General features: G+C 39.2%; 1 protein-coding gene across 3 annotated transcripts in view; it reads left to right on the top strand.

The window, feature by feature from the left end:
* The window catches only part of USP48 (ubiquitin specific peptidase 48), a 111,165-nt gene that overhangs the window by 17,984 nt on the left and 65,468 nt on the right, over window positions 1–27,713 (top strand). For all 3 annotated transcript variants that reach the window (XM_049878190.1, XM_049878189.1, XM_049878191.1), the window contains exons 2-8: window positions 8,068–8,188; window positions 9,745–9,901; window positions 13,218–13,345; window positions 18,168–18,292; window positions 18,842–18,950; window positions 21,569–21,702; window positions 22,437–22,519. In XM_049878190.1, the coding sequence (XP_049734147.1) occupies window positions 8,068–8,188; window positions 9,745–9,901; window positions 13,218–13,345; window positions 18,168–18,292; window positions 18,842–18,950; window positions 21,569–21,702; window positions 22,437–22,519 (857 nt within the window). The remainder of the gene's footprint in view (window positions 1–8,067; window positions 8,189–9,744; window positions 9,902–13,217; window positions 13,346–18,167; window positions 18,293–18,841; window positions 18,951–21,568; window positions 21,703–22,436; window positions 22,520–27,713) is intronic.

Below are 27,713 nucleotides of genomic sequence, written 5' to 3'. Positions count from 1 at the left end.
TTTTATACTTCGATAGAAAGAAGTACACAGATATTTTTCTACTATAGGAAAATAGGATATACTGCATGGTTTAAAGTGAGGGAAGGTGTGCATCAGGGTTGTATCTTTTCACTATACCTATTCATTCTGTATGCTGAGCAAATAATCCGAGAAGGTGGACTATATGAAGAACAGGGCATCAGAATTGGAGGAAGACTCATTAACAACCTGCGTTATGCAGATGACACAGTCTTGCTTGCTGAAAGTGAAGAGGACTTGAAGCACTTACTGATGAAGATCAAAGACCACAGCCTTAAGTATGGATTACACCTCAACATAAAGAAAACAAAAATCCTCACAACTGGACCAATAAACAACATCATGATAAATGGAGAAAAATTTGAGGTTGCCAAGAGTTTCATTTTACTTGTGTCCACAATCAACACCTGTGGAAGCAGCAGGCAGGAAATCAAAAGACACATTGCATTTGGGCAAATCAGCTGCAAAAGACCTCTTTAAAGTGTTGAAAAGATGTCACCTTGAAGACTAAGGTGTGCCTTACCCAAGCCATGGTGTTTTCAATGGCCTGATATGCATGTGAAAGCTGGGCGATGAATAAGGAAGACCGAAGAACAATTGACACATTTGAATTGTGGCATTGGTGAAAAATATTGAATATGCCATGGACTGCCAAAAGAACGAACAAATCTGTCTTGGAAGAAGTACAACCTGGATGCTCCTTAGAAGCAAGAACGGCGAGACTGCACCTCACATACTTTGGACATGTTATCAGGAGGTATCAGTCACTGGAGAACAACATCATGCTTGGTAAAGTAGAGGGTCAGCGGAAAAGAGGGAGACCCCTCAACGAGATGGATTGACACAGTGGCTGCTACAGTGGGTTCAAGCATAGCAATTATGAGGATGGCTCAGGGCCAGGCAGTGTTTCGTTTTGTTGTGCGTGGGGTCGCTATGAGTTGGAACTGACTCGATGGCACCTAACAACAACATAGGAGAATTGGTATAGACATAATAAACGATATGTGACACCTGTGACCTACTCCTAATGGGGTAAAATGGAGTTGCCATTGGAGAAATCGTGATGAATTGGAGAGATTTTCTTCTACAGCAGGGAGTCCGGGAGTCCGGAGATTCTAAAGTCCTTCATACATGGCATGATATTGTGGTGCTTAGGTTGACTTGGTAATAATAGCTTGTAATTACAAATACTTTTATGATTTATGCTTCTTAGTAGATTCTTTACCCCTTCTCTTAGTCACCTAGTGCTTTCATAGCAAAAATACCACAAGTGGATGGCTTTAACAAAGAGAAATTTTCTCACAGTCTAGTAGGTTACAAGTCCAAATTCAGGGCGTCAGCTCCAGGGGAAGGCTTTCCCTCTCTGTCAGCTCTGGAAGAAGGTCCTTGTCTTCAGTCTTCTCCTGGTCGAGGAGCTTCTCAGGTGCAGGGACCCCGTGTCCAAAGGACTTGCTCTGCTCCTGGTGCTGCCTTCTTGGTATTAGTCTCCAACTCTCTGCTTGCTTCCCTTAACTTTTATCTCTCGAGAGATAAAAGGTGGTGCAGGCCACACCCTGAGGAAAATCCCTTTACATTGGATCAGGGAGGTGACCTGAGTAAGGGTGGTGTTACAATCCCACCCTCATCCTCTTAACATTAAATTGCAATCACAAAATGGAGGAAAACCACACAATGGGCATTGTGACCTAACCAAGGTGACACATATTTTTTGGGGGATATAACTCAATCTATGACGCCCCTCCACATGAAGCAGCAAATAGGAAAAAAAATCCTGCAATATAGGGCTCATGTACAGAAGGCTTAGCCACAATTTGGAAAGCTTTAATCAGTTGGCCTAAGTTGAATTTAATGCAAAGTACTGCCATTGGCTTTTTGGTTCCCAATATGGGCATAGGGACCCAGAAGCCTTAGGTTCTGCATGGAATTGGTACTGCCCAGGCCTTCATCCCAGCTACTTCCCGTGATGATGTTTTAGCTGATTGAACACTTGTTCAGTAATACCTGGAGCCCTGGTGGTTAAGAGCTATGGCTACTAACCAAAAGGTCAGCAGTTTGAATCCACCAGCCGCTCCTTGGAAACCCTGTGAGGCTGTTCTCCTCTGTCCTGTAGAGTCACTTTGAGTTGGAATTGACTGGAAGGCAAACTAGTCAGCAGTGAATAACTTAAAGAAGAGGTGCCAAAAAGAACAATGCTAGCACTCTAGGGCCAAGTAATGCAAATTACCCCTAACCTTTCACATTAGCTTTTGAAAGTCTTTTCAAAATTTTATGTTAAAGAAACCTATTGTAATTTTTAGGCCATAGATTGTTCCTGTCTGCCTTGTGAAGTCAGCTTTGGGGCAAGTTGTGAGCATGGGTGCATTTTTTGGAGGAGGAGGAGTGAGGACAAGGAGAGACAGTCACCTTTTTGTTTATTTTCTGTTATTTTGCTGTCAGGAATAGGAGGCTAAAATCTGAATGGTTTCACTGGTGCCATATTCTGAGAACGATGTGTATGTTTGTCCCCTAGGAGTGTTTTCCCCAGCTAATAAGCCATGTGACGAAGTCCTCCTCGTTCAAGTGGAGGAGGTGAACACACAAAGTCTTGGTATTACACCTTTGAAAGCAGATTGGAAAGAATCAACAAAATAAGTAGATACCATCTGGTACATTTTCACTCCAGTTATTGATATTATCTTTTACTGTCTCCCAAAGACCTTGTAATCCTATTTCTGTTAGATGTAATTCTTTTCATTTCAAAGACTCTTTCTAGTAAATCCTTATCACTATTCCAGAGAAAGATTTTAGGTTACTCTCCTCTGTCTCTGAATCAGTGTTTTGTTTCTTTACATCCTCTTCTGTTAGAAGAGAAAAATTACTTTTTATGGAAAAAAAAGAAAAGATTTAAAAAAAAAATTCTCAGCATTGTAACTCCCTTGTTAGAGGTGAGTTATAAACATTAAAAAAAAAAAAAAAAAAACTCCTTAGACCCCCCTCCCCACCTGACTAGATTGATCCTACTTTTATTTCTTTTGTGAGGGCTTCCAGTTATTTTCCAACATGGCTTTGACATAAGTCTGACAAAGACTGCTCTTAAAAATTGGTCAAACTTGTTTTCATTTTCAAAGAGCCAGAAAGAGTATGTTTAAGTAGAACTTTAAAACAATTACTTGTTTTTGTAGTTATGTCTGTGGTAGTACATTACATAGTTCTAAGTTGGAAAGGTATGAAAGGGATAGAGGAGCACAGAAAACCTTTACCTTCACCTGCAGCTAGAAGGTACCTAGATAACCATCAGAGATGGTGATTTCCACTCTGTATAAACTGGATCCTTCTACTGCTGTTTCGTGCATATATAAATAAACAGGTGTATCACCCCATTTTTAAAACATGAAGTGGTGAGGTTTTTTAACCTTGATTCAACTAACGATACTGTTGTAAAAAGCTTTCAGCATCCTTTTTTTTTTAAATGATTGCAATAGTTTCCATTGTTCGGTTACATTATAATTTATTTCATCAGTCCCCTAGTGATGATTTTTGATGTTGCCAGTCTTCTGCTGCTAACAATAAAACTATAGTGCATAACCTGCATATTGTCTGAATAACGTCCTTCATAGCAAAAGAAAATCCTAGCTCATACGTTATGTTCAGGTGTCCTGCCTCGTTAGTCATTTTTCTTCTGAACGGTTACTGAATCTTTCTTCGTATTCATGACGTTGACATTTTTGAAAAGTACAGGGCACTTATGTGGAAAGTTCCTCAAGTTAGGTCTGTCTGATACTTCCTCATGATTAGATTTAAATTATATACTTTCGGCAGGAAACCACAGAAGTGATGCTGTGTTCTCAGTGCATCGTATTCCTAGATACATGCTACCATTGCTGTTTTTGATCATCTAGTTAGTTAAGGTGGTGTCTGACAGGTTTCTGCACTGAAAGTTACTTTATTTTCCCTTTGTAATTAATAAATAGCTTTTCAAGAGCTACTTTGAGACTGTAAATATTCCGTTACTCCTCACACTTACCTCCACCGGCATCAGTTGGTAACCCTTGCCTGATGGATGCCAAATGGTGATTTTCTAATTCTGTCATTCCTTAGTTGGTATAAGGAAGAGATTCTCTTCCATCCATTCTTCCATCTCACCTTGAACTCGTGTATTCTTTACTTAAACCAAAAAAACCCATTGCTGTCGAGTGGATTCTGATTCGTAGGGACTCTATAGTACAGAGTAGAAGTACCGCATAGGGTTTCTAAGGCTGTAAATCTTTTTTTTTTTTTTTTTTTGCTACCCCACATGTGTCACAGTAGAACTGTGCTCCATAGGCTTTCCTTTCTTTCTTTTTTAAAAATTGTACTTTAGAGGAAGGTTTACAGAACAAACTAGCCTCTCATTGAACAATTAATACACATTGTTTTGTGACATTGGTTGCCAACCTCATGACATGTCAACACTCTCCCTTCTTGACCTTGGGGTCCCTATTACCAGCTTTTCTGTCCCCTCCTGCCTGCTAGTCCTTGCCCCTGGGCTGGTGTGCCCTGTTAGTCTCCTTTTGTTTTATGGGCCTGCCTAGTCTTTGGCTGAAGGGTGAACCTCAGGAGTGACTTCATTACTGAGTTATAAGAGTGTTCGAGGTCCATACTCTCGGGGTTTCTCCAGTCTCTGTCAGGCTAGTAAGTCTGGTCTTTTTTTGTGATTTATAATTTTGTTCTCCATTTTCCTCCAGCTCTGTCTGGGACCTTCTATTGTGATCCCTGTCAGAGCAGTCAGTGGGGGTAGCCGGTACCATTTTGTTGTGCTGGACTCAGTGTGGTAGAGGCTGTGGTAGTTGTGGTCCATTAGTCCTTTGGACTAATCTCTTCCCTGTGTCTTTGGTTTTCTTCATTCTCCGTTGCCCCAGATACTGCACTGGGGTGGGAACAGTGGAGTATTTTAAATGGCTGCTCACAAGCTTTTAAGACCCCAGACGCTATCACCAAAGTAGAACGTAGAACATTTTCTTTATAAACTATGTTAGGCCAGTTGAGCTAGATATTTCCTGAGACCACCGTCCACAGCCCTCAGCCCAGTAATTTGGTCCCTCAGGGAGTTTGGACGTATCCCAAGGCTGTTTTTGTCCTGCGGAGCAGCAGTAGGTTTGAACGTCTGACCTTTTGGTTAGCAGCTGAGTGCTTAGCCATTGCACCACCAGGGCCCCCTCCCAGAGTAGAGCTGCCCCATAGGGTTTCCAAGGCTGAAATCTTTTGCTGAGGCCGACTGCTGCTGCATCTTTCTCCCATGGAGCGGCTGGTAGTTTGAACCGTCAGCCTTTCGGTTTGTAGCTGAGCGCTTAACCATTGCGCCACCAGGCCTGGTTTGGTTCTGTATTTAGTAAGTTATAATTCAATTGTTATTTATTTCAATGCTTAAATTATCCCGGAATTGGCCAGTGGAAGTCTCTTCAAGCTGACCCTGTGTCCCTTTAGCATACCCCATCATTCTTTGAATATATCCTTACTTTTTGGCTGCAGTAAGATAGTCCAGGCTCATCTCATACTTCTCCTTGGCCCCCAGCCCTGGGATCAGCCATTTCTCTAAGGAGCTTTAGGTCATTGTAGTGTTACTGCTTTCAAGCCTCAGCTGACAAAAAAGCTACCTAGTTCAGGGTTGCCAGATTTAGCAAATAAAAATACAGGGTACCCAATTAAATGTGGATTTCAGATAGACAACACTTAATTTTTTAGTATAAATATGTCATTTATCTGACATTCAAATAACCACTATCCTGTATTTTATCTGGCAACTCTAATCTACCTACCTGTATGTATTAATTAAAACTTACGAATTTGAATTTACACCTGTAATTCCTAATCAGTACTACAGGATTCATTTTATTTTTCTTCCTTTCCTTATTTGTAACTGTGTTCTCCAAAACCTGATTTTTCCCCTGGTATATTTACTTATTTGTTCAATAGTAGATGGTACAGAAATTAGTTTTAGAATTGGTAACCCCTGCTTTTAAAAAGGAAGCCTACTGATTAGAGTTCAGTGTTTGTGCCTGATGTCATTAGCCTGAGGACACTGCTAAATGAGCTTGCTCATACCTCTGTTCCGAACTCACGTGGGTTAGTTTCCCTGCCCGCCTCAGTGTGGGTTTGTTATTCTGGTTAAATAGGCTTGATTTATTTGTCTTTGTGTTGAATTTTAGAGTTCCCATCACCTTTGTTGATTTTATTTATTTGTATGGTTTTGTTTATTTATGTATTTGTGTGTATGAGAGAGAGAGAGTGCGAGAAACATTAACATGGCCCTAAAAGTCAGCAGTTTTTGAAAAGGTATGTTCAGAAAAGTGTTACCCCCCTTTTTAAAAACCCTATTCGCACTCCTGCATTGTAGTGAACCAATTTCCTTAGTCTTTGGTTTATCCTTTCTGTGTTTCTGCTGAAATGAGCAAAATACATTTTCTCAGTTCTGCATTTTTCTTAGAAAATAACATACTATAGGTACATGTCTGTACTTTGCTTTTTTTCACTTAATAAAACCCAAAAAAAACCAAACCCGCTGCCGTCAAGTCGATTCCGACTCATAGCGACCCTCTAGGACAGAGTAGAACGGCCCGATAGTTTCCAGGGAGCGCCTGGCGGATTCAAACTGCCAACCTCTTGGTTAGCAGCCTAGCACTTAGCCACTACACCACCAGGGTTTCCTTTCACTTAATAGATCCCGGAAATGACTTCACATCATTTTACAGAGATCTTCATGTGTTTTTTTGTTTTTGCTTTACATTTGCAAAGTATTCCATTATATGTGTTGTAAGGTAAGAAACATCACAAAGTTTAGTAAAGCAAAAAAAGTTTTATTTGGCATATATTCAAAGAGGCAAAAGTGGGAAACAGACAGCCAAGCTGCCAGAGCCATGTCTGCCCTAGTCCAAGAAAAACTACAGAAGAGACAAAAGTGGGAAAACGGACAAGCATGCTGCTAGAGTCATATCTGCTGAGTCTAAGGAATATTACAGAATAGGCAAGAATGGAAGAATGACAAGCATGCTGCTAGAGCTATGTCCAAGGGATGTTACAGAATGACCAGTATATATTAACATTACAAAATGGGCAAGCCATTGAAAGCTTCACGTTTTCACACATTGGCTAGAAACTGTGATCCTACGTTTTGGATTGTCTTTCTTAACAATCATTGGCACAAGTTTCAGTAATGACAGTCAGGAGGATCTTCATTGATTCAACAAATTTTCTATTCACTAAATGCTAATAGAAAAAGATAAGAGTAGAAGGTCTTTTGTGTTCTGTTTGATTGGTTTGTGTGAAAGGTTCCCTAAAAGATATTTTCCAAGATTGTCCTAGCTACTGTCATTGTATCTCAGGGCCCAGTTGATGTGACCTTGTGAGTCCTTGTGAGCCCAGCTCCAACTGAGTCACATTCTCTATGCTTAAGGACAGGGAATAATGACTCCAGTATTATCTTCTAAATCGTATGGATGTACCATGTCCCCTATGTTTGGGCATTTGGGCCGTTTGTAGTATTCTGCAATTACAAACAGTGGTGCAATGAATAACCTAGTGCATGTGTGTTTTTTATTGTTGGAGGCGTATCTTTGAGGTAAATTCTTAGAAATGAGATTGCTAAGTCAAAAGGTAATGTAGTTTTGTTAGATATGGCAACAAAAGTCTACTAATTTGCATTTCCTTTAGCAGAATCCCCACAGCCTCTCAAGTTGAGTATGTTGTTATACTTTCTTAGCTTTGCTAATCTTACAGATGAGAAATAATATACCTTAGTGTAGTTTAAATTTAGATGTCCCTTGCTGTAGAACTGAGGCCCTTGAGTGGTGCAAACAATTTGCACTTGTCTACTAACCTGAAGGTTGGCGGGATAAACCTACCCAGTGGTACCATGGAAGAAAGGCCTGGCAACCTGGTTCTTTACACCCAAGAAAGCCCCATGGAGTGTAATTCTACCGTGTAACACATGGGGTTGCTGAGTCAGAATTAACTTGGCAGTGGGATTTTTCTGTTTTCATCATAGAACTGTAGTATTTTTTAAACAATAGTAATTCTTTTTTTGGTCCTTTTTAGGCGAAACTGCAAAGGAAATCCGAATTGCTTGGTTGGAATTGGTGAGCATATTTGGTTAGGAGAAATAGATGAAAATAGTTTTCATAACATCGATGATCCCAACTGTGAGAGGAGAAAAAAGGTAGGTCATCCTTTTCTAAGGGATTATTAAATGGTGTCCCCTCCCACCCTCACCCCATGATCAGAAACCATGACTGGTTTTGTATAACCTATGCAGTTTTAAGTAATGGAATTTAAGACCCTAAACCACTCCAATTGGAGTAGTCCTTAACATGATTTAAAACAGTAGCTGTGTAATCCAGTAAGCCTTTAAATAGTAATTTTAGTTTAAATGCTGATTTTGTGTTTCCTTTACCATTACATGTTTTATTTTGAACTCCTCTCTTTGAAAGGAGACAGTAATTCATGGAAACACACTCCCATAATGATATGTTACTTTGCTTTCTAAAGCTCATATTTTATATATTATAATATACGATATAACAAATCGTTTTACTTTTTAAAATACCCATTAATATTTTCTAAGCATAAAACCTAAACTCACAAAATAACTATGTTGCTGTTTCTTGTCTCTTAAGATATCTTGTCCCTTAAAAGGGATATAATTCTTTGTAAATTTAGAAATTCTCAACCTTATCTTTGGAAAAAGTTGTAACCCAAATCTGTAGGATGAAAAGAAACTTTTTTGGAAGTTTTACTTCATTATTCTACTGAATGCTTGCATTTTAGAAATATGGCAAATGAAAAACTTATATATGCGTGTTCGAAACTGATCTTTCATAGAGTCCACCATTCTAACTTTTTGTTCATATCGCTGGGGAAGAAGACATACTACAGACGAACAGTGATGCTCCCCTAAGCTCGCTCTGTAACTAGTTGCTGTCGAGTTGACCCCTACTCATGGCAATCTCAACCATGTCAGAGTAGAACTGTACGCCATGGGGCTTTCAATGGCTGATTTTTTTAGAAGTAGATCGCCAGGCCTTTTTTCCAAGGTGTCTCTGGGTAGACTTGAACCTCCAACTTTTTGGTTAGTTGCCAAATATTTAAGCATTAGCACCACCCAGGGATTTCAGGCTGTTCCTGTAGACAATGCAAAATGGGGCTTTCATGAAAATTGCACTGCCTTCTGGCCAAGAAAGGCTTAAGGTGCTTATAGCATGTTAATTAGGAGTCGCTGGATGGCACAAGCAGTTAAGACCTTGCCTACTAGTTGAAAGGCTGGTGGTTGAAACCCACCTAGAGGCATCTCAGAGTATAGGCCTGGCAATCTGCTTCTGAAAGGTCACAGCCTTGAAAACCCTATGAAGCAGTTCTGCTGTGCACACATTAGGTTGCCGCCAGTTGGAATTGACTTGAGGGCAGCTAAGGACAACCACGTTGATTAGGACAACCTTATTGGTGGGTGCCATGGAGTCAATTTTTGACTCAAAGCCACCCCATGTGACAGGATAGTAACGGCCCCCATAGTGTTTCTAAGCTGTAATCATTACCAGGTGTTCTCCTATGGAGCGGCTGGGTGAGCTCGAACTGCCAACCTTTTGGTTACCAGCTGAGCACTTAACTGTTGTGTCACCAGGCAGCTTTTTAATCTGGAAAATTCAAAATAATGCTTCCTATAAGTATTTTGTTTAAAGGGAAATTGATTTTATATTTCTAAATTTTGTATTTTTGTAGAACTCATTTGTGGGCCTGACTAACCTTGGAGCCACTTGTTATGTCAACACATTTCTTCAAGTATGGTTTCTCAACTTGGAGCTTCGGCAGGCGCTATACTTATGTCCAAGTACTTGTAGTGACTACATGATGGGGGATGGCATCCAAGAAGAGAAAGGTTAGTGGGAATGGGTGGGGTGAGGATTCACTTCTCAGTATATGGCCAGCGAGATCATTTCTGAACTCACCAAATAGGAGACACCTACCTGTCGAGTGCTCACTGTGTGCCATGAGTGATGCTAATAAGTCCTTGATAAATACAGTTATGATTCAAGATAATTTTCCTATTTTTCCCTGTATATTTATCATTTATGCACCAAATAGCTAATAGTCAAATGAGGGAAGCGTGTCTGATTATTTTTGTACGGTCTGCAGGTATGATTTCTCTGAAATAAGTGTTTTAGGAGCCATTTATTTCTAGTGATTGATAAAAGTTGGTTAACAAGGCAGAAAAGGTTACTGCTTTGCCTAGTTTGAGAAAAAAAAAATTTTTTTTTTTGAGAGACTTCATAAATTCTTTAGTGTAACCACAGTCTTTTGGCCTTTTTCCCAAATAGGCCTACTAAAATTAAGGCTAAATTTACTAATGTTGACTAAATCAGCCACTAATATGCTAGCTACTATACTCATTGAAAATTCAGACAGAATCAGTTTGACACTGTTCCTAATGGAATAAAATAGTTTGTTTCAGCACAGTTTGTGGGTTGTTATTGCTGAATGAACCACATTTTTCTCTTTTCTTCTCAAAACTGAGAGGGGGACAGAGGGAGTGGGTGTCTTGAGATTATATAGGTCTGGGAGCGCCAAACCTGAAACTTTTTTTTTTTTAATTGTGCTTTATGTGAAAGTTTACAAATCACGTCAGTCTCTCATACAAAAATTTATATACACCTCGCTATATACTCCTAGTTGCTCTCCCTCTAATGAGACAGCACACTTCTTCTTTCCACTCTATATTTTTGTGTCTGTTCGGCCAGCCTTTGACCCCTCTGCCCTTTCATCTCCCATTCAGACAGGAGCTGCTTGTGTAGTCTCATGTGTCCACTTGATCCAAGAAGCTTGCTCCTCACCAGTATCATTTTCTATCCCATAGTCCAGTCCAATCCATGTCTGAAGAGTTGGCTTTGGGAATGGTTCTTGTCTTGGGCTAACAGAAGGTCTGGGGACCATGGCCTCTGGGGTCCTTCTAGTCTCAGTCAGGCCATCAAGTCTGGTCTTTTTACAAGAATTCGAGGTCTGCATCCTACTGTTCTGCTCCCTCAGGGGTTCTCTGTTTTGTCAAACCTGGAACTTTGGACTGCTGTTCCCATCTGTAAACTTTGTGCTGTCTTTTTTATATGATCTGATTTGGACTGATGGCTCATGACTTTGGCTTCAGGAGAGCAAAGATAGGACTCTTAATCTCCACATCTTCCTGCAGCCCTGTAGACAGTGGTCATACTTCAGAGTTTTGCCCTGGTCAGTAGTAATCTTTGCTTCAAAACACAGTGTATAAGAATTCTTAAAACATGTTTTCCCAAAGCTTTATTCTTATAGTTGTGAATATTTAAATCGAGATTAGTAGTATAGTATTTAAAGTAATAGTGTGTATAAAGGATGAGTAATTTAAGATGAATAGTTGTTAATTTTTAGCATTATTTTGCTAAAGTATAAATTTATTAACAAGAAGACAGTAGAAAACAAGTAAAAACTAAATTTCTACTTTATAAAATTAGGTACCATTGCCTTCTTTGAGTATTGTAGCTTTAATGTATATCTAAGCAATATTTATTTCCTAAACACATGGATTTTTATATTTCACCAAAGTCTACCATATCCCCTGACAAGAGTGCACACTTCTTTTGTTTGCTTTCCTGTGACTTCTTTTTTTCCTCCCATGGAGTCTCTCTAAACAGACTTGAGTGCACTTCTAAAGCTCATGATAGGTGCAGTTGAGTATAGCGGAACGGGTTGGAGGAGCTGAGTTCTACTTGTAGTTCAGTTGCTCCTTGTTTTACAGATAGGAAAACCAGCAGAGTATAAGTTATTTAAGGTCTTAGACCGTAATTATAACATATTTCCAAACTGTGAAATGAGAGAGCTAGAACAGATATAAACTTACTTGAGTAGCTTTTAACAGCCTGCAAAGCCCCTCTACCCCAGGAAGTAAGATTTTATCTTTATTTTACAAATGAGATACTGCTTTGTTCAAAGTAGTGAGAGGTTATAGCATTCGGAGTCCAGCCAGGAGGCAGAAACTACACAGTCAGTTGAAGAGGGGTAATTTAATATAGAGAATTATTAACAGAGAATTAGAGTAATGGGGAATTAGAGCCAAAGACCACTCTAATGGGTTCAGGAATAGCAGATGTAGAGAGCGGCCCCTATGGCTGAGAGAGCACTCAAGGAAGAGACCCGCACCTCACTGCCAGGCCTGAGATTCATACCTTTTTGGAGAGAACACTGCTGTGGCTCAATGGCTGGCCGAGAAGGTGCCAAGATGCCTTCCTAGTGGGACTTGCTGGAAACTGTCTACAGGAGATACCAGGACTCAGGGACCCCCTGCAGAGTCACCTTATAGTGTGCCAGGGAGGTCATTGACCAGGAGGCACCCCACAATATGCTCTACGCTGTGAAGCTGTGAGAGGAAGTTTTGGGGAAGCTGCTGGCCACTGTTTGCTGCTGGAACCCGGAGCACTGGCGAAAGCTGCACCCAGCAGGATAGCAAGAGAGACACAAATGAACCTGCAAGAGAAAACCCTTCTTCCAGTGTGTCCCTCCAGTGCTTTCTACTGGCAAGACTCAATCTCAAGCCAGCTGACAAAGGAGAAATATTTAGAGTTCATTTCCATTATCACAGAGCAGACAAAGAAGGGTGAATTAGGAGCTGAGAGGCCAGAAGACAAAGGCTACTAACTCAGGTGTTTCAGGACCTTTCAGAGCCCTGCTTTCGATTTGCATACCCTCCCCCCCCCCAACTAAAATGTGCAATTCTAAAATTCCTGGATTTCTAACAATACTTCATTGTATTCTTCACTCAAGTGTGAATTGCTATGCTTGAGATTCCTGTCACTTGCTCTATTTGTGGGAAGTACGCATTAAAGAGATTACATTAAAGTGTTTGGCCATTTTATGATAATGGTAAGTATAGTGCAATATGGTTTTTATTACTGGAATGGATGTGTGATTTGACACTCTAGAAACTAGTCACGATTGCTGTTGTTGCTGTGATGAATGTACAGCCTCTTGCCTTTAGAGGGTGTATGTAGACAGCCATGGCTGCCTCAGTACTTCCAAGACATGCGATTGCTAATTTGTTCCTTTCAGAGTTTTAAAACTACAATAAATTACTAATATAGTTTGGATATAAGGGTGCTTCATTATGTTATCATGTGAAGAGGAAGTGGCATTTTACAACTTGTAAAAAACAAACTTATATTTTTCTTTTCTAATAGATTATGAGCCTCAGACAATTTGTGAGCATCTCCAGTACTTGTTTGCCTTATTGCAAAACAGTAATAGGCGATACATTGACCCGTCAGGATTTGTTAAAGCCTTGGGATTGGACACAGGGCAACAGCAGGTAGGAGGCTTTTTTTCTCTCTTTTTTTAAATATTAAAAAGTACCTAAGTGTTTATGTTACTACGAGGGTAAGTCAGAAGTATTGCTACTACGGTTGCAGTTCATATGTGCCACGGGTTTATTCCGGACATGTTTAAACATGTCTCTGAGAGCAGTGGATGACTGCAGACACATTCTCTCGGTGATACGCTTGTCTTAGTCTTGTTAGAGTGTCTTCAACAAGAAGGATACTTTTTGTGCCATGGGAAAAAACGATTCTGAGGTTAGGGCTAATCCCAAATTTTTAACAAAACTCAAATGGACATCTTCCCAAATCATTGACGCTTTGTAACAAGTTTATGAGAATGCTCCTTCACATAAAATAACAGTTTTTAGATGGATCCAGCTTTTTAAGGAGGGTCAGGAAGCCCCCAAAGATGAACCAAGAAAGGGAAGACTGCTGAGAATGTTATGGTGACTGTCTTATGGGATTCCAAAGAGATAATCTTGATAGATTTTTTCAAAGGACACAGAATGGCCACGGGGGCTTACTATGAAAAAGTTTTTAAGAAAATAAAAAACTGCATTGGTGAAAAAAAAGGCCAGGCAAATCAAAACTACAATGAGATTCCATCTCACTCTATCAAGGCTGACATTAATCCAATGAACACAAAATAATAAATGTTGGAGAGACTGTGGAGAGACTGGAATACTTAAACACTGCTGCTGGCAATGTAAAATGGTACAGGCACTTTGGAAATCGATTTGGTGCTTCCTTAAAAAACTAGAACTACCATACGATCCAGCAATCCCACTCCTTGGAATATATCCTAGAGAAATAAGAGCCTTTACACAAACAGATATATGCACATCTATGTTTATCGCAGCACTGTTTACAATAGCAAAAAGATGGAAGCAACCAAGGTGCCTACCAACTGATGAATGGTTAAATTATGGTATGTTCACACAATGGAATACTACACATTGATAAAAAACAATGATAAATCCGTGAAACATTTCATAACATGGAGGAATCTGGAAGGCATTATGCTGAGTGTAATTAGTCAGCTGCAAAAGGACAAATATTGTATGAGACCACTATTATAAGAACTTGAGAAACAGTTTAAGCAGAGAAAAAATATTCCTTGACGGTTATGAGAGTAGGGAGGGAGAGGGGTATTCACTGTATAGTAGACAAGAACTATTTTAAGTGAAGGGAAAGACAACACGCAATATGAGAGAGGTCAGCACAACTGGACTAAACCAAAAGCAAAGAATAAACTGAATGCTTCAAAGGCCAGCGTAGCAGGGGTGGGGGTTTGGGGACCATGGTTTCAGGGGACATCTAAGTCAATTGGCATAATAAAATCTATTAAGAAAACATTCTGCATCCCACTTTGGAGAGTGGTGTCTGGGGTCTTAAACGCTAGCAAGCGGCCATCTAAGATGCATCAATTGGTCTCAGGCCACCTGGAGCAAAGGAAAATGAAGAACATCAAAGACACAAGGTAATTATGAGCCCAAGAGACAGAAAGGGCCACATAAACCAGAGACTACATCAGCCTGAGACCAGAAGAATTAGATGGTGCCCGGCTACAACCGATGACTACCCTGACAGGGAACACAACAGAGAACCCCTGAGGGAGCAGGACAGCAGTAGGATGTAGACCTCAAATTCTCGTAAAAAGGCCAGACTTAATGGTCTGACTGAGACTAGAAGGACCCCGGAGGCCATGGTCCCCAGACCTTCTGTTAGCCCAAGACAAGAACCATTCCCAAAGCCAACTGTTCAGACATGGATTGGACCAGACTATGGGATAGAAAATGATACTGGTGAAGAGTGAGCTTCTTGGATCAAGTGGACACATGAGACTATGTAGGCAGCTCCTGTCTTGAGGGGAGATGGAAGGACAGAGGGGATCAGAAGCTGGCCAAATGGAGATGAAAATAGTGGAGAGAAGGAGTGTGCTGTCTCATAGAGAGAGCAACTAGGAGCATATTAAAAAAAAAATTTTTTTTTTTTGGTATGAGAGACTGACTTGATCGTAAACTTCCACTTTAAAGCACAATTAAAAAAAAAAAAAAAAGCCAGAAAAGTTGCCTGGAGGATTTTTTTTCCCATCATGACCATGCACCTGGTGATTCTTCTAGGGTGGCAAGGGCTGTCCTACGAGAATTTCTTTGGAAAACATTACTCCATATGCTCTACAGCCTTGACCTTGCCTCTTTGACTTCCTATTGTTCCCAAAACTCAAAGAACATTTACAAAGAATATGATTTGAGTCCCTTGGGGATGCCAAAACTGTCGTTTTGACGTGGTGTGAATTGGAGAGCTCAGAATTCTTAGGGGGAAGGGTTAGAGAGATGGAAACACCACCTTCCGAGGTGTATAGATCTAGATGGAGGATATGTCGAGAAACGGTAGCTTCACATTTTGATATTTTTGTTTAACTTAAGGTTTCTATGATTTTGTAGCAACACTTTTTGACTTACCTTTGTTAAGTAAATGAAGTGAAATCCTTTTTTTTTTTTAGATTGTGGTAAATATATATGTAACAAAACATTTGCCTTTTCAGCATTCCTCACATGTATAATTCAGTGACACCAACTGTACCTCCTGTTTCCATGTTTTCCCATCACCCTTTAAACAGAAACTCAGTGTCCTGTAAGCAGTGAGTTCCCCTTTCCCCATCCCTCCCAAAAGTGGTAACCACTGATAAACTTAGGTCTGTATGTATACCCTTGCTTATTCTAGATATTTCATACAAGTGGAGTCATATAATACCTGTTCTTTTGTGACTGACTTATTTCACTTAGTGTCTTACTCTTTGAAACCCAGGAGACTGAGGCCCCACCCTTTGAGACCCAAGAGACCATGTCCTTTGAAACTGAGAAGGCCCTGTCCTGCTGATCTGTGAGCTGCTTCAAGGATAGTCTTTTCCTTTTCTTAGAGGACAACAAGTGTAGCTCCTTTGGCCTGTTTCCTGCCTGTGGAATTCCAAGAGGCAGATAGTGTTCTTTCCTTTTGTCTTTCTAAACTGATGGATTTTCTGCTTTGGTAGTTGGTTAGAGCCATCAGTCACAGGTTTAATGTCTAACAAAAGAGTGTGTAGCCATGTCCTTGGTTAATATTCTAGGACACATGTCACATAGTTTGTACAACAGAATTTTCTAAGTCTTTAAGTTCTGTTTTCTTTTTGCTCAGTTCATTTTTAAGTCTATCTCTTTCTTCTCATGTTTTATTATAAGCAGCAGGGTGAAACCATGTGGCCCCTTTAAGATCTTGCATAGAAACCTTATCAGCCAGATAGCCAAGTTCATCCTTACACGTTCTACCTTCCACCAAACATTGGGACATAATTCAGACAAGTTCTTTGCCACTGCATAAAAAGCATCACCCTTCCGCCATTGTCCAATCACGTGTTCATCGTTTTCTTTAAAAGCCTCACCAGAAGCACATGTAACATCCACATTTCCAGCAACGCTGTGTTGCTGGCACCATATGTGTTCTCTAAAATGATAGAAACTTTCTCTGTAGCTCTCCTTACTTCCTTCTGAGCCCTCACCAGATTTGCCTTTGACATACGTAATTCTACCAACAGTGTGTTTAAGGCAATTCAGGCTTTTACTATTAGGCACCTTAAAACTCTTCCAACCTCTACCTATTACCCAATTCCAAAACTTTCCACATTTTAGTTATCTGTTAGATCACTACCCTACTGTTCTACAAAATTGTGTTTTAGTAATCTAGCGCTACTATAACAGAAATACCACAAATTGTGGCTTTAACAAACAGAAATTTATTTTCTCACCCTTTCACAGGCTAGAAGTTTGAATTCAGGGCACTTGCCCTGGAGGAAGGCTTTAGTATGAATTCAGAGCACCTGCTCTGGGGGAAGGCTTTCTCTGTCTCTGTCTCCTTCTCTCTGGAGGAAGGTCCCTTGTCTCTTTTGCTTCTTCTTCCTGGTTCCTTGGAGATCTCCATGTGTCTTGGCATCTGTCTAACCCCATCTCTCCTCTGCTTGCTTGCTTAATCTCTTTTTATATCTCAAAAGACAATGACTCAGGACACACAGTACACTAATCCTGCCTCATTAACATAACAAAGACAACCCATTCCCAAATTTGATTATAACCATAGGCATAAAAAAATCCAAACTGTCAAGTCTTTTGGACTGATAGCAGCCCTGTAAGACAGCGTAGAACTGCCCCATAGGGTTTCCAAGGAGCACCTGGTGGATTTGAACAGCCAACCTTTTGGTTAGCAGCCATAGCTCTTAACCACTATGCCACCACAGGTATATAGGTTAGGATTTACAACATGTATCAGTGTGATGTTTTCATTGTTCGTCCGGGTGAAATGTTTTTTAAAATAAAATTTTTTCATATTTTGAGTTAGAACATTTAACTAGTATGTAGTATGTTACACATTAGGAGCACTGGTGGCAAAATGGTTAAGTGCTTGGTAGATAATCAGAAGATTGGTGGTTTGAACCCATCCAGGTGCTCTCTGGGAGGAAAACCTAGCGATCGGCTCCCATAAGATAACAGCCTAGAAAACCACATTGGGCATTTCTACGCTGTCACATGGTGTTGCTGTGAGTTGAAAATCGACTTGACGGCACCTACCAACAACAGCAACAAATGTTACACATTAAAGTTGGTTTGATTCCTGAAAATTTGTATGTGGGCACAAACTGGTTGAACATAGCTGAAGTCCTTATTTTAAAATATTAAGTTCAAAGTATGGGTAGTTACTAGAATAATTTATTCCTGTTTATATTAGAAGTTGAAAAGATCAAGATCCAAATTTTCTTTTTATTAATCCAAACTTTTGTTGTAGGATGCCCAAGAATTTTCAAAGCTCTTTATGTCTCTATTGGAAGACACTTTGTCTAAACAAAAGAATCCAGATGTGCGGAACATTGTCCAACAGCAGTTCTGTGGAGAGTATGCTTATGTAACAGTGTAAGTCTAGTTCAGCTTTTTCTTGGTACATTTTATTCTAAGACAGTGGCTTATGTTATCTAGTTTTTAGTTCAGCTGTAAGTTATAGCTTTACTGGATGTGAAATATTTGTCATGGGATGTGAAATATTTATAGTAATAAGTTTCTATGGGAACCTGTAAACAACTGACTTGATAATTGCAGTTGATCTCATTCAGGTGTTGGGAACTGTGTCTGGTTGAGCTCTTGCCATTTACTTTATGGCTGTGTGGTGTGAGCTGAAAGAATAAAATTGGAACTGGCTAGTATCATTATAGAATATTAAAAATAAATGTAAAATAACTCTTAAAAAATGGAGAATTTTATTTCCTAATCATAAAATATATGGTTGGCCTTACCAATCCCTGTGTTTTACTTTTTTTTTTTAATATACATAGTATAAATAATTTCTGTGAAAGAGAACTAAGGTTATAAATAATTCCTTTCACATTTCTAGGATGTAATACAATAGAACTTTATTGATTCCCCCCCACCCCTCTGATCTTAATTTTATCACTTTATTTTCTATAGTTGCAATCAATGTGGCAGAGAGTCTAAGCTTTTATCAAAGTTTTATGAACTGGAATTAAATATCCAAGGCCACAAACAGCTAACAGATTGTATCTCGGAATTTTTGAAGGTATTCAAGTTTTGGTGTATAAGTTGTTTCTGCTCATTAACAGCCAAATGCTAATCTGAATGGTACTTTTATTTAATGGATAGACTCATTATTCCAGCTTTTTCTACTTAAGAACTATCTCTGTCTATGTAATGATCTTGGAGAAACTTAAAACTATTGAATTATAAATTATTTGAAGCAAACTACATCTTAAAATAATTTTTGGCTATTTCAGATTATTTTATATGCAAATTTATGTATCTGAAAACCTAGATTATTGTGTGATTGGGGTAGTTGAGTGTTTAAGGAGATCTAAGCTCTGTTATCATAAGGTTAACTTGCCTTTTCATTTAATGAGGGCTAGAATGTGTTCCTTCCAAATATTTTCTACATCAGTGTGGTCATTCTTCAGTTCCTCCACTCCATATTTCTACTTCTGTGCATTTCAATTTATGTAGTAGCATCGGGTTCCCTTTTGTTCTAAGTGGTAAAGCTGCTAAGAGGAAACCTTTGTTATCAAGCATGAGCTGACACATAGCATAATAGATGATCTGATTATACAGCTTCCTTTCTTAAAATATTTTTGTACATTTCCTGCTCCTCTAGCACATCCATTAGCATGCCTGAAGTAGTCATTTATTGAATGCATTCAGCTAAATATTTGTTGAATGCTTACTATGTGTCAAGCAGTGTTTCAGCTTTTGGGGAAAACAGTAGTGAACAAAATAGAAAAATTTTGCCTTAATGGAGCTTATAGGGTAGTGGTGTGGGGCCAGAGACAGACAGTGAAATAAATGTAAATGAAACAAATAGTTTGCTAAATATAATAAGTGCTTTGAGGAAAAATGAAGCAGAGAAGGGTCATGGGGAATGTGGTAGAGATGAAAATGAATAACGTTGGTTGCAATTTGAAATAAAACAATTGGAGGCAAAGAAGTGAGCCGTGTAAGAATGAGGGAGATGAGCATTCTGGACATACGAAATAGCAAGTGCAAAGCGTGAGACAAGAGTGTGCCTGGTGATTTGAGGAACAGCCAGGAGGTCAGTGTGACTTTAAACGAATAAGCAAGGGCAGACTGGTAGAAGATGAAGTTGTAGAGTCAATTAAAGGCCATATTAAAACAAAAAAAGCCTTGCCGTCGAGTCTATTCCAGCTCATAGTGGCCCTGTAGGACAGAGTAGAACTGCTCCTTTGGGTTTCCAAGGAGCGACTGGTGGATTTGAACTGCCGACCTTTTGGTTAGCAGCTGTAGCCTTTAACCACGTGTTACCAGGGCTCCAAAGGCCATAGGCTTTATAGATCATTGTTAGGACTTTGACTTTTACTCTGAGTGAGAGAAGATGTCATTGGAGATTGTAAGCATAGGAGTGATAGGATCTGTTTTAACTGGGTGATATCTTGTGAATAGGCTGAACGGAGGGCAAGGGTAGTTGATGGTAGCTTGGAGCAAGGGTTAAGCTGAAGAGGTGATAAATAGTGTTTGGATTCTAGATATATTTTAAAAGTAGAGCTGATAAAATTTGCAGAGTGAGTGGGGTGTGGGAGAGAAAGAGAAGTCAAGGATGACTGGGGTTTTTGGCCTGACCAGTTGGGACATGAAGTTGTCATATGCAGAGGGAGAAAGTGGACTGTGGCGAGTTTTCGGGCCTTTTACTTTTGAGAGGTGTAGTTCAGGGGAGAAGTCAGGCCTGGAAATTGCCAAGGGAGTGAGAGAGATGAGGACCAGGACTGAGCCCTGGGATGTTCAAACATTAAGAGATCAGGGAGATAGGAGCAGCTGGCAAAAGATCTGAGGAGAAATGAAAAGTGAGTGAATGAAGAGGAAACCAGAAGAGTGGTATTTTGGAAAGTGAAGAAAGTGATGGGGCCAGTATTGTTTTACTTACTGTAATCTGTTTCAAAAGGCTATTATAGAAATACCAAGGACATTTTTTAAAAAGAAACTACTGTCAGCTGTAACATTTTATTTTCCTGCACTCCTTTTTTAGCTTTGTCTCATGAATATGGCTCAATAATTTTAACCAAGTCTTTATAGGGTTGCCATGAGTTGGAATTGACTCAACCGGCAACGGGTTTGGTTTTTGATGGGGCCCTGATGAAACAGTGGTTAAGCATTCGGCTGCTAGCCAAAAGTTTGGCAGTTCAGATCCACTAGCTGCTCCTTGGAAATCCTATAGCGTCTCTATGAGTCGTAATCAACTTGATGGCGTGAGTTTTTTTTTTTTTTTTAATATGTATAATGTATTCTGTTGCTCATATGTAGTTTCTAGCCATTTTTCATTGTTTTTAAATTAATTTTGCATTAAAGTACATATGACTTTTTTTTTTTTTAACTACTTCCTTAGAATTCCCGGAAGTGGAATTATCAGAACAAAGGATACGAAACAAGTATTTTAAAAGTCATACAGTTTGGAAAGAGGCACATCAGTTTTAAATATTATTATATATACAAGTTAATAATGTCACTGCTAAATAGTACCTGTTAATTCTGTGTCTTTCATTATTTATAGCTGCTTGATTTTAAATAGCTTGAATGGATGCTATTAAGATGGATTTTTACATCAGAGATTTTATCGCTTGTTTTAAATCTTTTCCATGTTCTTTTCTTTTAAAACTAACATATCTTATTCCCGATCAGGAAGAAAAATTAGAAGGAGACAATCGATACTTCTGTGAAAACTGTCAAAGCAAACAGAATGCGACAAGGAAGATTCGACTACTTAGCCTTCCTTGCACTCTGAACTTGCAGCTAATGCGTTTTGTCTTTGACAGGTAAATATGTGTGAGTGGAGTGTTCTTTGTCGTAGTGAACTGGTGTGCACTGGTTTCAATTCACATGGACAGATAAGATAGCAAGGGGTTTATAATCTGAAACTCAGGACTTGTGAATGAAAGTTACGGGCAGAGTCTGCCATTTTGAGATGCCATTATTTCGTGATTTTATCACAATCATGTTTATCTTAAACAAGCCAGCCATATATATAAGTGAGAATTTTAAAAGTAGGAAGTCTGTATTTTTTATTTTACGAAATTACTAAAAACAGGAAAGGAAAAGCAAACATTTAGTTAGGAATGTGGAAATACCTTCAGACATCCTGTGTTGCTGTATATTTTAAGTAAATTTTCTACTCATTACAGTAATACTCCTCCTGTCCTGTGGGAATATATACTCATTTCATAATTAAAGTCAAGCCAGTGCTTGTACATGTACATGTCTTCCTTAAAGCAGAACTTCTGTTTTTCTTTTGTGATTACATTGAAACTTCTGGAAGTAAGTATTGTATTTGGAATCAGCATTATTATTTCATACCTTCTGACCTATCGATGAGTATCTGTCCAATTATAAGACAATATTATGTTTACTTTGAATTTTATGGGGTTTTGAGTAAGACTACTAAATGAAATCTACCTAGCTACTGTTGAGTTTATTAAAATAGCTGATAGAGCTTATACATTGTTTTATGGTTGTTTAAAATATAAATATAATCAGCTTTCCTCTTGGTTAGGCAAACTGGACATAAGAAAAAGCTGAATACCTACATTGGCTTCTCAGAAATTTTGGATATGGAGCCTTATGTGGAGCATAAAGGTAATATTTATACCGAGCAGTGATAATTGTAATACTCAGAGACTTTTGTGATCTGCTTGTTATGAATACAGAATAGCAGTTTACTGCTAATTTTTTTTAACGGAAGTCCAGGCCTTTTAGGTTAGCTGAGATGTAAGTTTCATTTTCTATGACTAAGCACATAAAAGCGATTCGTTTACCGATATCTATACAATTGAGTATAAAAAGAATAAAAAATGAAAAAGATACTTTATTGTCCCTGAACCCTCACTTGTAACCTTAGTCTTAGTATCATATCAGTGGTTCCTCATAAAAATTAAGCATCTCCAAGCTACCTTGTTTGTTTCTATTTCTTTAGTATTTTATTAAAAACATGAGGTGGCATGATTTATATCTGTGACCACTGATGTGTCCTAGGATGCTATATCATAATCCCAGCAAAGAATTAATGATACTTTTTTCTTTTGGTAGTCTTCATTTTACTATACTGGTTGGTTCTTGCTAGAGAAAATAAACGTCTTACCTTTTGGATCCCTTGTGTTCTTTTGCCCTGACTCGAAAGACAGTTTGACTTTCTAGTTAGGTTGGTCTTATGCTTTACGAAAATTTTAATGTAGAAATGATTATTATTGTTCATGTTTTATGTGTGTGTGGTGAAAGCATACACACCATTTACCAATCCATGGCATTGATAACATTTTTTGTGTTGTACCACCTTTATTGCTATACTTTCCCAAAATATCCATCACCATTAACATAAATTCAATGCCTCACAAACAAAAACTCCCCCTTTCCACCTCCACCCCATCCCTGATAACCATAAATAATCTTTGGTTTCTATGTATATTGGCTTATTTTGAACAAATGAGATCATACAGTATTTGTCCTTTTGTGACCGACTTATTTCACTCAGCATAATATTTTAAAGTGCAGCATGTATCAGAAGTTCATTTCTCTTTACGGCTGCATAATATTCCTTTTTTTTTTTTTTTTATGTTTTATCCATTCATCTGTTCATGGACATTTCAGTTGTTTTCACCTTTTGGCTATTGTGATGAACATTGGCCTATAGGTTTGTGTTTGCATTCCTACCCTTACCTCTTGTGGGTACGTATCTAGGATTGGGTTTGCTAGGTGTATGGTAGCTCTCTGTTCAACTTTCGGAGGAATCACCAAACTGTTTTCACACTGGCAGTATCATTTTACATTCCAGCAATGGATCATGGTTCCAGTTTCTCCACAACCTAGCAAACACTTGTTATTTTCTGCTTTTTTTTTTTTATTGCTGCCATTTTAATAGGGGTAAGGTGCTACCTCACTGCATTTTTGATTTGCATCTCCTTAATGGTTAATGCCACCATTCCTCTGTCAGTTGGTCATACTGTGGTGGCTTCTGTGCTGCTGTGATGCTGGAAGCTCACCCACCGGTATTTCAAATAGCAGGGTCACCCATGGTGGACAGGTTTCACTGGAGCTTCCAGATAAAGACAGATTAGGAAGAAGGAACTATCAGTCTACTTTTGAAAAAATTGGCCAGTGAAAACCTTCTGAATAGCAGTGGAACATCATCTGATACAGTGCCAGAACATGAGCTCCTCAGGTTGGAAGGCACTCAAAATACGAGGGGAAGAGCTACCTCCTCAAAGTAGAGTCAACCTTAATGACATGGGTGGAGTAAATCTTTTGGGACCTTCATTTGCTGATGTGGCACAACTCAAAATGAGAAGAAACAGCTGTAAACATTCCATTAATAATCGAAACATGGAATGTATAAATTATGACTCTTGGAAAATGGAAACGTCAGAAATGAAATACAGTGCATAAAGATTGATATCCTAGATTAGTGAGCTGAAAGGGACTGGTATTGGCCGTTTTGAATCGGACAGTCATATGGTCTGCTATGCCAGGAATGACAGCTTGAAGAGGAATGGTGTCACATTCACTGTCAAAAAGAACATTTCAGGACATATTCTGAAGTACAGTGCTGTCAGTGATAGGTTAATATCCACATGCCTACAAGGAAGACCAGTTAATATGACTATTATTCAGATTTATACACTAACCAGTAATGCCACATACAAAGAAGTTGAAGATTTTTACCAACTGCATTGGTAATTATTGGTGATGAATGCAAAAGTTGGAAACCAAGAAGAATTGGTAGTTAGAAAATATGGCCTTGGTGATAGAAGTGACGCTGGAGATCACATGATAGAATTTTACAACACAATGATTTCTTCGTTACATATACCTTTCTTCAACAACACAAACAGTGATTATCATGTACACCTCACCAAATGGAATACACAGGAATCAAATCAACTACTACATCAGTGGAAACAGACCGTAGACAAGTTCAGTGTTATCCGTCAGAACAAGGCCAGGGGCTGACTTTGAAACATACCATCAATTGCTCGTATGCAAGTTCAGGGTGAAGCTGAAGAAAATTAAAAGAAGTCCACGAGAGCCAAAGCATGACCCTGAGTATATCCCACCTGAATTTAGAGATCATCTGGAATAGGTTTGATGCATTGAACACTGATGACTGAAAATCAGATGAGCAGTGGGATGACATACAGGACATAATACATGAAGAAAACAAGACCAAGATGAATGTCAAAAGAGGCTCTGAAACTTGTTCTTGAACATAAAGCAGCTAAAGCAAATGGAAGAAATGATGAAGTAAAGGAGCTAAATGGAAAATTTCAAAGGGTGGGTCAAGAAGACAGAGTTAGAAAACCAAAAGAGAAGAACACGCTTGGCATGTCTCAAGCTGAAAGTACCAAAGAAAAAATTCAAGCCTCGAGCTGCAGTATTGAAACATTCTATGGGCAAAATATTGAACAACGCAGGAAGCATCAGAAGAAGATGGGGGGAATACATCGAGTCACTGTACCAGAAAGAATTGGTTGACGTTCAACTGTTTCAGGAGGTAACATATGATCAAGAACCAGTAGTATTGATGGAAGAAGTCCAAGCTGCACTGAAGGCATTGTCAAAAAACAGGGTTCCAGGAATTGACAAAATACCAGTTGAGATGTTTCAACAAACAGATGCAGTGCTATAAGAGCTCACTCATCTATGCCAAGAAATCTGGAAGATGGCTACCTGGACAACTGACTGGAAAAGATCTGTATTTGTGCTCATTCCAAAGGCAGGTGATCCAAGAGAATGCACCAACTATTGAACAATGTCATTAATATCACACTCAAGCAAAATTTTGCTGAAGATCATTCAAAATCAGTTGCAACAGTACATCAGCAAGGAACTGCCAGAAATTCAGGCTGGATTCAGAGGAGGACACGGAATGAGGGACATCATTGCTGATGTCAGATACATCCTGGCTGAAAGCAGAACATACCATAAAGATGTTTGACTGTGTTTTATTGACTGTGCAAAAGTATATGACTGTGTGGATCATAACAAATTATAGATAATGTTGCGAAGAATGGTTATTCCAGAACTCTTAATTGTGCTCACGAGGAACCGGTACATAGACCTAGAGAGGCAGTTGTTGGAACAGAAGAAGGGAATACTGCATGGGTTAAAATCGGGAAAAGTATGTGACAGGGTTGTATCCTTCCTCCATCCTTATTCACCGTACACGTTGTTGTTGTTAGGTACTGTCGAGTCGTTCTGACTCACAGTGACCGTGTATACAACAGAATGAAACACTACCTGGTCCTGTGCCATCCTTACGATTACTGAATGCTGGAGCTCATTGTTGCAGCCACTGTGCCAGTCTTCCTCTTTTTCATTGACCCTCCACTTTAATAACCAAGCATGATGTCCTTCTCCAGGGACTGGTCCTTCCTGATAGATAAGATGTCCAAAGTATATGAGAGGAAGCCTCGCCGGCCTTGCTTCTAAGGACCATTTTGGCTGTACTTCCAAGACAGATTTGTTCATTCTTTTGGCAGTCCGTGGTATATACAATATTCTTTGCCAACACCATATTTCAAAAGCATCAATTTTTCTTATGCCTTCCTTATTCATTGTCTAGCTTTTGCATGCATATGAGGCAATTGAAAATACCATTTTTGGGTCAGATGCAACTTAGTCCTCAAAGTGTAACATCTTTGCTTTTTAACACTTTAAAGAGGTATTTTGCAGATTTGCCCAGTGCAATACATCGTCATGATTTCTTGACTGTTGCTTCCATGAGTGTTGATTGTGCATCCAAGTAAAATGAAACCCTTGACAACTTCAGTCTTTTCTCCGTTTATCATGATGTCTCTTATCGGTCTAGTTGTGAGGATTTTTGTTTTCTTTATGTTGAGGCTTAATCCATACTGAAGGCTGTGGTTTTTGATCTTCATCAGTAAGTGCTTCAAGTACTCTTCACGTTCAGCAAGCAAGGTTTTTGTCAGCTGCATAACGTAGGTTGTTAATGAGTTCTCCTCCAATCCTGATGCCCCGTTCCTCGTGTAGTCCGGCTTCTCAGATTTTTCGCTCAGTATACAGAATGAATAATTAGGTGAAAGGATACAACCCTGACACACACCTTTCCTGACTTTAAACCTTGCGGTATCCCCCGTTCTGTTCAAACGACTGCCTCTTGATCTATGTACAGGTTCTCATCTGGAATTCCCATTCTTCCCAATGTTACCCATAATTTATTATAATCCACACAGTCGAATGCCTTTGCATAGTTAGGAAAACACAGGTAAACATCTTTATGGTATTCTCTGCTTTCAGCCAAGAGCCATCTGATGCCAACAGTGATGTCCCTCCCTTGTTGCATGTCCTCTTCTGAATCCAGGTTGAATTTCTGACAGTTCCCTGTTGATGTACTGCAGCAACTGTTTTTGAATGATCTTCAGGAAAATTTTACTTGCATGTGATATTAACGATACTGTTCATAATTTCTGTTTTTGGTTGAATCTCCTTTCTTTGGAATAGGCATAAACATGAATCTCTTCCAGTCAGTTGGCCAGGTAGCTGTCCTCCAGATTTCTTGGCATAGATGAATGAGGACTTCTAGCACTGTATCCATTTGTTGAAACATCTCAGTTGGCATTCATTCAGTTCCTGGAGACTTGTTTTTCACCAGTGACTTCACTGCATATTCATCTTCTTCCTCCAGTACCATCAGTTCTTAATCATATGCTACCTCCTGAAATGATTGAACATCGACCAATTCTTTTTAGTACAGTGATTTGAATTCTCCTTATCTTCTTTTGATGCTCCCTGCATTGTCCAGTATTTTGCCCATAGA

Source organism: Elephas maximus, chromosome 3, assembly GCF_024166365.1.
Source record: "Elephas maximus indicus isolate mEleMax1 chromosome 3, mEleMax1 primary haplotype, whole genome shotgun sequence".
Classification (NCBI taxonomy): Eukaryota; Metazoa; Chordata; class Mammalia; order Proboscidea; family Elephantidae; genus Elephas; species Elephas maximus.
The sequence above is the reverse complement of the archived record's forward strand: the minus strand, read 5'-3'. Positions and strand labels throughout refer to the sequence as shown.